Source organism: Labrus bergylta, chromosome 13 (assembly GCF_963930695.1).
Source record: "Labrus bergylta chromosome 13, fLabBer1.1, whole genome shotgun sequence".
Taxonomy (NCBI): Eukaryota; Metazoa; Chordata; class Actinopteri; order Labriformes; family Labridae; genus Labrus; species Labrus bergylta.
The window spans coordinates 14,971,102-14,983,346 of NC_089207.1; the positions used below are offsets into that span (position 1 = coordinate 14,971,102).

General features: G+C 39.7%; 1 protein-coding gene across 2 annotated transcripts in view; it reads left to right on the plus strand.

The window, feature by feature from the left end:
• The window catches only part of LOC109994496 (neuropilin-2), a 98,961-nt gene extending 95,216 nt beyond the window's left edge, over positions 1-3,745 (plus strand). For both annotated transcript variants that reach the window (XM_020647856.3, XM_020647858.3), the window contains one exon: positions 374-3,745. In XM_020647856.3, coding sequence (XP_020503512.1) covers positions 374-702 — 329 coding nt within the window. In that variant the 3' untranslated portion in view covers positions 703-3,745. The remainder of the gene's footprint in view (positions 1-373) is intronic.
• Positions 3,746-12,245: the final 8,500 nt, after the last annotated feature.

Genomic DNA, 12,245 nt, shown 5'->3' on the forward strand with positions numbered 1-12,245 from the left:
ACTTGTGATCTGATCACCCAGGAGGGACGTTAACGAAAGGTGTAAAAAGGGCAAAACCTCTAAACCAGCTCGTCAAATGCTGATGCTTTGGAAAGGTGCTACCTATCGTTACCGTTATTCCTATACCCAAAGGAGCATCTGTTCCGTCTCTCACATGGTTTAGTTTTGACACCAGACTTCAAGCGAAGTTTCTTGGTGAAAGCCCTTTGTTGTTCGGCTCATCCATTCTCCTGCCAAACCGAGCAGATTGTCTCAGTCTTTTCTACTCAGTCACTGATAACAGTTTGTGAAGTAGAATTGATGCATTGTCTGTTGGATATTTCTCTGATAGAGCTGTTTTGAAAAGTATCCTGTTTTTTTTTTTTTTTTTCAGGGTATATTTTTCCCGGATGGCCTTCTTCTTTCTCCACCCCGTCCTCCTCTGATGTGGACCCCCCCTCTGTGACCCTGGTTTCCGAGAAGGACAAGGACAACGCCTGGCTGTACACGTTGGACCCCATCCTCCTCACCATCATTGTGATGAGCTCGCTGGGCGTCCTGCTCGGTGCAGTTTGCGCGGGACTGCTCCTCTACTGCACGTGCTCCTACAGCGGGCTTTCCTCGCGCTCCTCCACGACGCTGGAGAACTACAACTTCGAGTTGTACGACGGAATTAAGCATAAAGTAAAGATAAATCAGCAGAGGTGCTGCTCAGAGGCATGAAGAGGCAACAGAGACGGTGGGGGAAGACATTACCAGTGATCCCCTGCAAAAGTAGTTATGTTGTCGGTCAATGAAAAGACTGAAAGGAAGCACTGTCTGTTATTTCAACCCCAGCGTCCCCTTCCTAATACCCTGCTCTGATGTCTCAAGGGGAAACTTTCAACACTGAGTTTCCCCACCTTTTTTGTGCCAGAGGGGACTTTGATCTCCCCTATAAACTAAGAGACTTGGGGAACAATGACCAAGTCTCCCTTTCCTACAGTACTATCTCCTCCGCCTGCAGGAGAGAGCCTGCTTGATTCTAAAATCCTGTGAATGAATGAAGGAATGAGTAGATGAATTATGAATGACAGATGTACCATTGAAAATAACCTACCAGCCACTGCAATGAAGCTAGGAATGAGATGGGACAACAGCACCTATGACAATCTGGACATTTGGAACCACAAATGACAGCAGAGGCTGGGCTGTTTGGTGAAAATGGTGGAAATTGGATTCCTAATGAAGAAGAGAATCTCACTGACATGTACCCCTGACTAAGAGCTATGTGAAATTTTCTTTAATTTGAATGTGGTCACTAGAGATGGCATGCAGAAATCAAAAAGTTGCAGCCTCTGACTGTTGGTGAAGGCTGCAGTACCAGTAGGTACTTTTGACTGAAATCAACACATATCAAGAGAATGCTTAACCCCTAAAGAAGTTTAAAAGATATCAAACCACAGAACTAGAATGAATCAAGATTTCTAACGGCGGAGAAGGAGAAGAGGATGAAAAAGGACCTTTTTGGTTTTTTATTTGGTTTCTTAAAGTTTTAGATATAATTTCTGGGAGCTCCAATGTCCATTAGCCTGCCATACGGCGCTTGCTCGCTCCTTTGTCCGCCCTTGGTCTGCGCTTTGTGAAACCAGTGGCATAGAAGAGTATTGGTGACTGTTTTTGTTTTGTTTTAGACTTGTGTCAGCTTGGGGGAAAAAAGGTTAAGAAAGCTTCAGTTTGTAGCCGCCCTGTAGTGCTCTTGCGACATTTTTTTTTTAGACTTTCTTTAGCATCGTGTTGGACTCCATGGTCCTTACTGTTACTTTAGTCGTTTTCTCTTTTGACACATTTTTCCACTACAGATTATCAGTCTTTACAAAGAATAGAGGAACGTTAAAGGAAGATGAAGACAGAAAATCAGAGGTTTATCTAAATCTAACATGCTGTTATGGAGTTGTGCTTTAGATTCAGTATTCTAGAGTTTGTCTTTGGTATATATCTATATTTTTTTGCTTTTCAGACTGTATGATGCCCAAATGAGGGACAGACACTGTGTGAAAAAAAAAAATGTCAGTGATTGTTTTATTGCAACCTATGGATTGCCAAAGAGCGGTGCTTGTTCACAGGGGGGCTGAACAAGTGTTAGAAGAAGGCAGAAAAATGGACTCAGATCGCTAAATCAGCCTGCCTTTTGTCCAACATGCTATTTGTCTCCCCCTGAATGAAGGACACTCAAACAGAAGAGGAGGAATGACTACAGGAGGAGAACAAGAATCGTACCGACGACTTTCTTGGACACACAATCGAGCCTTAAGCTTACTACAGTATACGCTGTATCGGAGGACAGCCATCGAGGAGGGCCAGTGCTGCTGGAGAGACTGTTGAACCAGAGGAGACACACCCCAACACACACACACACACACACACACACACACACACCAACACACACACACACAGACGAAGATTAACAGACAGGGAGAAAGAGAAAGAAAGGGAATAAATATGGTGTTTATGTTTAAATGCAGGAGAAGTCGCATTGTCGGGATAGTTGCATTTCTCCCACAACTTTTTCTCGCCTGCAGCAACTTGTGCATCAGTTAAATTTTCAATTAATTTCATGAGATGAATTTCTCAACAAAGTCAATCAAAGACTATAAAAGGTTTCTATAAATATATGAACAAAGGAGCTTGTAGGCAGGTGATTCTCTGCATGTAAACATTATTAATTAGATACTCAGCTGATGGTTGCTGAGGACAGAGAGCTGAGAGATATACAAAATGAAACACAAAATGAAGCTGTCAGCATCACTACGTTGCAGCATCACAACGCAGAGAGGCAACAAAAAAACGAGACAACAAAATAAATGAAAAACAAAAATAACAGGACAGAACTAAGACAGAAAGGACCCAGACATCGTTTCTTAAATTTGTTTCTCATTCTTCTCGGCCTCAGCAGATGAAGGTCGAAATGTTTTTTTTTTTTGTAAAATATTTATATAATCAGGTTCAGTTGATGTGCTCTGTGGGGCAAATAGAAACAGCAAAATGGAAGAAAGAAAAAAAAAGACTCCAACATGTCACACTCTTTGTTTTCCTCTCTTGTCTCTTTGTGTTCAAGGGCATGAATAGAGTTGTCTGTTGGAAATCAACAAACAGAATATATAAAGGGGTTATGAAAAAGGTGTCGAAAGACAACCAGGGATGCAGAAATGAAAGGAGGGTAAAAAATGGAGAGGGAGATGGAAAAGTTCTCTGTCCATCAACTGCGTTTTCATTGGACTGTTTTCCAAGTGCCTTGGAGCTCTCTTTTAATGTCTCTCTCTCTCTCTCTCTCTCTCTCTCTCTCTCTCTCTCTCTCTACTTCTGTTTTGCGACTGCTCACTTCTTCTGACACAAACACCTGAGACAGAAATCACAGATCAGTCAGACTTTGTGTGCTTTTGGCTACAATAAAACACACATTGATATATAAACACACACATGCGCACACAAGCCTCACCTATCATCGCTCTCTCTCTCCCCCTCTCTCTCTCTCTTTTTCCTCACTCCTTGTTTTTTTGTAATCTTTCCCTCTGGAAGTCCACAAAGTATTACCTCTTGTGTTGCGATAGATAAACACACACAGGCAGACATACACAAACACATATGCACACAAACGGACTACATGAAGACATACACACATCTATGGCACTGGCCAGATAACTCAAACTGTTGTTTGTAGACTTTGTACAGAAGAATTTCTTTTTTAATGTTATTATTATTATTTAATAAAGGCTAAATAACAAGAGATTTGTGTCTGAGTGTTTTATTCTAAAGGGTGTGATTTACATGTGTGACTGAGGTGATCCATTTAGCCTCATATTATAAGTGTTCAATCGATTTCACATCAAATGCATTTAAAAAAAAGGAGAACATTGGATTAAGTAGGTTAATAACTGATTTTTTTCATCTAGAGGCATATGCTTATATATTTCAAAGCTTTAATGTTTTACCATGGTCACACTAATTAACACACTAATCAGTATTTGAATGCTGCAGACTGTAATATGTGGATGCCAGGTGTAAGTAAAGGCTCAGCCTCATCATCATCCTCCAGAGCTACAATAAACTCTATGCAGGCTGTTTGCTGAGTGAATGTGCTGGCTCCATCTGTAGTGCAAACATAGCTTGTGATTGGGCAAATCACAGTCAAAATTCCTGGGCTTTGGAGCGCCTAGGTTATGTTGCACGCCCCCATGTACAGAGGATATAGTCTTCGACGCGGCTGTGGGTTCGAATAATCGAATTTGGCCCTTTGTTGCATGTCATCCCAACACTCTCTCCTCCCAACATTTCCTGTCTACCTTCAGCTGTCCTGTCTAATGAAGGCAAAAGGCCTGAAAAAATTGTATGAAAAAAAAAAAAAGCCTGGGCTTTTATTTTAGCATTGTCTGGGATTTTGTCTTGAACCTGTGTGAACCTGCAACTTTTTCATACTGTACAGCAGTTCTCATCCTCTTACACTATGTTTAACAATATTAACTGGTTATAAAACAGGAATGTGAGTGTTGTGCACCAACTCATTTAACATTCTTCAATTTGTCATCTTCCTTCATCTTTCTTAATCACATCATAATATTAATAAATCATTTATAGTATTTTGAGTAGATTATCAGTCTGCCCAAATAGTTAACATGGTGTAATGAAAGGAAGCGGGCAGCCTTTAAGCACGAAAAATGTACTCAGTAGAGAGTAATAATAACAATTTTTTTAAAGGCCAAATAACCTTACCAAAGTAATTTTGAAAATAAATATTTTTAAAATGAAAATTAAAATGACTCCAGTCTGGTTCCAGTTAGAGCTCTGCAGGTAAATCATTCCACATATTGATCCCTTGAACATAAAAGGCTGTTTTTCCAAGTGCAGATTTTAAAAAAGGCACATTACAGTCTCCATTAGATGTGCCACGTGATCCATTGAACTGGCATTCCTAACCATGGGATGCAGAAACATGTCGGATCAAATATGTTCTTTAATTTATCAAGCCTTGAAAGCTTTCTCCTGACCAACATGATGATCCAAAGCACCCACCAATTAGCTGTAAGATCACAAATAGGAAAACGTGTTGCCCATTCAATTAAACCATGTTCTAAAATAAAAGGAATGAGAGCCGTTATAAAAAATGAGAACTAATCATTAATCATGTCATAGAAGAAGGATTCCAGTCCGATGTGATTTATTTCCAAGGCCTAAATAACTTTACTAACGATTGCCCGCTCATCCCTGACCATCTGCCCCACTTCACAATCCTTAGTAATTAGCTGTAACTGTATACAGTGCAATGCTAATTTGGTTTTAGCCCTCTAATTAGCTCAGAGAGCCATTACTAGTGAATTCCCTGCATCAGCATTTCTTCTCCTCTTTCTTCTTCTTTTCACTCATCACTCCTGCCCTTGTTTGTTCATCTTTACTATCTCTCACTGTTACTCCTCCCCTCAGGAGACTGACCCTGTTCTCACGCTTCCTCTGACATATAAGAACATTTTTTTTTTTTTTCCCCCCCTTGTGTATGGATTCACTAACAGACGCACATATACTCTGTGAAAGCAGTTTAAGAGCAAGGATGTCTTTTGAGAGAATGTACTTAAACCTGCTTCTGGTGGAAAGTATTCTAATCACTTTCCAATAATGTATCAGTTATGCAACCTCAAAAACATTTCCTAATGCATCTTATTAAAAGTCAAAAAGGCTCACACAAAGTCAGGCATGTCAGTGTGAATGTAAGTCTGAAGATGCAAACACACACTTCAAGGGGTCTCTTGTGGTTAGCCTTTGCTGAGAGTGTAACCTACTAACATAGATTTTAACTCTCTGCTCCGTAGCACAAATTACTGATCATTTGCACACATGCACATGCACATACACACAAAACACCCGTACACACATGCATGCACTCAACCACAAAAACAACCCATTAAAAGCATATTAGGTTTTTTTAATTTTCAGATTTTTTCAGCCTCAGTTAAAACATTGGTTTAGAGCGCACTCACACTGGGCTTAAGCACGCCTAACCCCTAAAGTCCAGTTTGTTTGATTAGTGTTAGTGCTCCAATCCATGCTCAAGCTCGGTACACTTCCTTGTCCCTGGCACGCTTAGAAGAGGTGTGCTTCAGCATAGTATAGTTCAAGAACGAGCACAAACGCGGGTACACAACGTGGTAAGCCTTCTTTTGTATTATAGCTGTTTCTGACTAAAATTACTCAAAATATGCCACAAAGTCAGTAAAGCAGCCGTCATGTTCTTTGTGTTATTCAACAAGGTGCAGATGTATACTTGGCCGCATGTCCCTTTTATTTCTTTTTTTCTTTTTTTCTTTTCTTAAGTCCGCCTGTCTTATTAAGACTAATTATATAAAGCCATGCATGTGTTGTATTACGACATTATTTACAAGAGGTAACCGTGCTCAGGACCGGTTAGTCCTTGAGTAGTGTGATCACAGGACAGCGGGGGGATGGGGAGGGGTTGTCAATTGTGCTTAAGCAAGGTACGGGACAACGTGTCGATTTTGAGTGTGCCCTTAGTGTCTAAATCAATCATTTTGGACTAATTAGCATTAAAGACCTGCTTTTCTTTTTGTGTGTGTTGTGTTTTTCAGCTTTTGTTAAATTAAAAAAATTACCATCATAGAACAAAGTAAAGCAGCTAAGGCCAAATTTAGAAATGTTAAAGTTAGAAGTTATGAGGGTGCACTCCAACGTTACCCAACTGTTATATCACTTCCCCTCTGTCAGCCTCCAGCTTTTCTTTTTCCATTGCTGCCTCTCTCTTTTGTCATACCACAACCAAATGCACACAGCTCCCACATAAACCAACAGGCAGGCGCTTATAAACGTGGTGAGCGTGCTACTTATTGGAGGGCAGTGATACTCAGGAGCAGCACTGAGAGCTGGGGGGGGGACGAATTATGGGCTGCACAAAGCTGTTGCAGCTGAAGAAGGGACTTGGATTTGTGTATGTTAATGTACTTGATAAAAAATCCATACCTGCCTCAGGGTGGAGAACACAATGGAAGAGAGGCAGCTCCAACAGAGAGGTCCTGGAAGGGCAGTGGGTAATTACAGTGAGCACTATGAACCATCACTCCTAATACAATGTCAACGACAAATATTACATTTGCATAATTGTGTCACCCAAAACAAGAATAAACAAATAAATACTCAAAATTTGCATTCTAGTTTGTTAGTTACTGTATGGGTTTCCATTCATGCGCATAAAAAATATAATTCTTCTAGTTGGTTCACAGTTGATTTTGTTATCTGTGGAAAAAAAAGCTTTTTCTGGGTGTAACACTGCTGAAATAGTCCCTTCCATTGGACAACAGCGTCTGTCACTTAAACCCCCTGAGCCAATTGGATACAGTCTGCAGCCATCTACCCCCCTTTCCCCAGGTGAACTAATCACCTAATTGAAACAAATCTCAAGCAGTCAGCCAGAAGGAAGCAGGACACAGTCATCTTTATAACAGTCATTGAGAACTTCTGAAAGTTAAAACTTAAAGAGTCACCCCGCCACCCATCATAGTGCGCGTTCTACCCGCTCGCCGCAGACTGTAAATATTACGTTTGCCTGCCTGGGAGCTGGAGTCTGACGTCACTTTCCTGCACCGTCCACTTTGCCAATTCATTTTCGAGTTGGTTTGAATTATGATCACTTTTTAGCACAGCAAGTTTGAAAACGAAAAGCTAAAGACCTTTTCGTTTTCATTTTAATTCTGTCATACAATATGCATACATAGAGAGTAAAGGTATAAAGCAAACTGGATGACTGAATATTCATTTTAAATATAGGTCAAATAATGCCCTATATTCTGAAAATTAAAATGTGTTTCTGTTACTGTATTTTCATTTTAAAATTAGCTTTTTCATTTGAATTATGATACAGATTTAGCGGAGCATTTTTTGAAAATGATAAACCAAATGTCATTTTCTTCATTTTAATTTAGTCAAAGAATGTGTATTTTTGAAGTTGAAAACTAAAATTCAAATTAGATTAATTAATCATCATTTTATTTTAGAGTCAAATAATACACTCATATTCTGAAACTTGAAAAGCATTTCTGTTAATGCATTTGAATCTTCAAATTAGCTTTATCATTTCAATTTTGATCACTAATCGCTTCCATACGTTCCTGCCTTTGTGTGTCTTGAGTGATCGAGTGTCCCGTCCTTGTTTTTCTTTAACCTGTGCCCTAATTATCCCTGACTCCCATCATCTTTTTAGTGTATTTAGTCTTTGGCTGTGTCCGTTTTTACACATCCATTCACTACTCTTCACTCCCTTAATAGGGATTTTTGTAGTGGAATATAAACTGAGCTCACAGACACAATAAAAAAATTAAAAAAACACTCAGACATTACTACCCATCTTGCAGAACACTGGTGATGATGTCATTGCAGTCACACAATTAAAAGGTTCAGCAACACCCGCCTGAAATCAGTATAGAAAACAGCATGTATTTTGGTGATAACTTGTAAAATACTGAATGTTGTATCTGTATATTCTACTATTAATTCATACAAATTAAAAATAGAAGAAAAACAATTATTCTGAAAATAATTCAGTAAGAAATTTAAAAAAAAAATAAACATAAATTATGTTATGTCAGACACTAGTGAGTAGTGGTGATAAATGGCAAACGGACTTGAGCTTGGCCACACCTCAGGCAGCTTTGGCTCAGTTGATAGTCAGTCATCTCTCAACTGGAAGGTTGAGGGTTCAATCCCCAGCTCCTGCAGCTACATGTCAGATGTGGCCTTGGGCAAGACACTTGACCCCAAATGGCTCCCGCTGCTTCGTCGGCGGTGTATGAATGGGATTAGTTACTTCTGATGGTCTTTACATAGCAACCCCTGCCATCAGTGTGAAAATGGGTGTGATTGTGTAGGTGTGACCTGCGGTGTAAAAACGCTCTCGTAGAAGAATAGAAAAGTGATATACAAGTCCATTTACCATTTGTATAAGCACTTAGTAGTTAAGGGACTAGAAAAGCATGTATATGCTGCAGATCACACCTATATTCCTTTTATCTTTAATGGAAAATTGAAATAAGCCTTTCAGTTTTGCATTTCTCTTTACCAAATGTAGTTGTTAGTCTGCTTTTTCGTTATCTCTATGTGGAAAAGCTAAAGGTAATACTAGTTACTAAAACCAAATGAATGTACACAGGGTAGTAAATGATTTCCCTTTTTCCTTCCTTCCTTACGTGTTTGTTTGCACGTATACTCTCCACCCTCCAGGCCTCCAAATTATTTCCACTGACTGAAATAGTTATTTGTGTAGCAAACAATTTGGTCAAATATTTATTTAATTTTCCTCCCCTCTTTCCCACCATCATTGCACCTGTTCTGCCTTTTTTTCTTTGCTTTCTTTCTTCTCAGCTAATTCCTCCAAATTGATAAGCTTTAATTATTGTAATGCCATTTTAAGGGAACAAAGCAGCACCAATGTAAGCAAACAGAAGACAGGACTTAAAAGCCTTTTTTGTATTTAAATAATGACCTTCAAATTACATTTGCATGCTCTGTAGCCTCTCAGTGAATCTTATTTTTCAATTTGTGGAAAACACAAAAGTAGGCTAAGTGCAAAATGTCTCCCCAAACGACTGTATGAAATCCATTACATGTTTATTATTATTAGTTCTTTTTTCCATCTCCCCCACCTGGGTGGGCGTCTGGGTGAGAGAGAGCTGTTTGTGGTCTTGGCAGCCACCAGCACCCCACTCTCTAATGTCCCCAGCTCACTGGCTGCATGCTGCTAAATCAAATTACATTTCATCAGACACAAGCTTTTTCTTTTCACTACACCAGTACAAATAAGATTGTTGTAAATCTAATCACAGTTTAAGGTTTATTGCTTTTTCATTTCTGGGGTTTTCATTTGTTTGGCTGTTTGCCAGGTGCTGGCAACTGTCCCTGAATTTCCACCAAACTAAAAAGTTACAATAAAGCTGCACGGCTCACCTGAGAAACTCATTTGTTTTGTATAATTAACTTTTTATTTACATGTAGGCCTATTCATGTTTTAGTTTGGATCTGTCCTGACTTAATTTTCCACAATCTATTGTTCTCTTTCCCACGTTTCTCCTTCCATATAGTTCACAACTTTATTCAATACTAATTTCATTTTATCAGGAAAATATTCTTTATCAAGAGAATCCTTGCCAAGACAGCAGCATAATAGATTCATACAGAGAACAAAATACAGACAATAAGCCAAAATGACATCAATCAACAAATCAGAAGTGTTAAACAGATGAGAAACATCTGATCCTTTATCCTAGTTTTAAAATCTTCTGAGCCACATAAATGCTTTAGATTAAGGTGACTCTGCAGCTCAGACCAACATGATGGTGCAAACACACTTAAAGCTCTTTCACAAAGACAGAGCGAGTTTATGGAAATAACATACATGCATGATGAGTCCATCAGATTGAAGCCTACAGCTGCTGAGGTCTCATATTCATGGATTGTTGTTTGTTTCTATTTTTATTTATTGATTCTGCTGTGGAGGAAGCATTAAATGTGCAGCACTGGGGTCCAATACAGTTTTCCCCAAGGGGATAAGGGGATGTTATTGTAAAGCATAATACCGTATCTTAATGTATGGTATCGTTTGGTATGTTATGGTAGCCTATTGTATATTGTATCATATCTTATCAAATGGAATCTTACTATACCCTTTCTTGCAGTATCATATCTTACTGTATCGTATCTCATTGTATTGTATCTTCTTGTGTTGTATCATACCGTGTTGTATCATATCGTATCAAATCTTACTGGATCATATATTTACCAATGCCAGCTTCTTCTATGAAAAGAGTATCATCCAAGTCTCCTCTGCCTGCCTCTTTCTTTGTTTTATTTTTTCACTCCTCGTTCAATTACAAAACATTTCATCACTCACCATTACAGCGAGCACATTCCGTTATGATGATATCAGTCTTTCCGTTCGGTAGCCTTCTTCTTCTAATCTAAACTGGCTGCTCAGCCACAAACACTTGTGCTTTTAGAGCTGGTTGTTGACAGTGAGACTCTTAAACTATCCAAGGCTGCGGTTTCTCCCCCTCAGTGGAGTGTGAGTGAGCGTGTGTGTGCTGAGTGTGTGTGCTGAGATATGAAGATCCTACTGAAGTATTCTCTCCAGATGAAGGTAAACATTTACACCTAAAAAAAAATGTTTGCTGCAGAAACAGAGGCGCACACACAAACATAAAAAAACATACACTGTACAGTACATACCAGCGTACCTTCTGCTGACTTCTTATTCCTTAAATAGCAACAACAGCACTCAACAGGGCCTCTGAGGGAGCCACGAAGCCAACACTTTCATCTGGGTAGGTGGCAAAAGTGTGTGTGTGTGTGTGTGTGTGTGTGTGTGTGTGTGTGTGTGTGTGTGTGTGTGTGTGTGTGTTTATGTGGATGTCAATGTGGCTGTGTGTGTCTTGCAGGGGTTGTAGCTGGCTCCAGAGCAGAAGGCCTGATTTGTACTCCCTGTCCTCACCCACACAGCCAACTTTACCTCCCTGCAAAGGATCGTGCCCACACATACCTGTCGATAAGTGTTGGATCAAACCCGATCGGCCCACAGAGCAGCCTCTCACTCTGTGTGCTGCTCAGTGTTCACTTCAAATGTTGCCTAAAAGTTAGAGTTTTAGAAATGATTCCAACATACAGTGCATTTCGACCTAGTGGGAGTTCAACCCTCTGTTTGCCTGAGCAGTCTTAAAGTGGGTTCAGACACAATTTTTTATTGTATCATTGTCTTGGCATCGGACTGTCTGTGTTTATTTGACTTAAACAGATACACCGACTGTACAGACGTAAGCAGTTTGTTGGCTCTCAGCAGAAAAAGCGCCACTAGTGTGTGCGTTTGTGTGTGTCTGTGTGTAGGAGTGGGTCTGTTCAGCTGGGCCTCTGACTGAACTCAAAACTCAGCAGAAACTCCACTTTTTTTTTTGTTATATCCCTCCAGTCCTTCTCAAATTTCCCTCTGAAGAAGATTCAGAATGCCCAAGAATACATACAAGTTTTGCTGGAGTAGAAACATTTTAAACACACATGGAACATTTGCATCGATATTCGCCCCCCAGGCAGATCTGTGCCCTATTGTTTCTTCTTATTTATTTAATTTTATCTCATTTTCTTCTAAGCTTCTTCAAAAGTCGCTCTGAATAAACACTTGAGTCAATAGTAGTAGGCTATATGACAAGGCTCAGTAGGTAGAGTCGGCCCCCAGCTCCTGAAGTGTC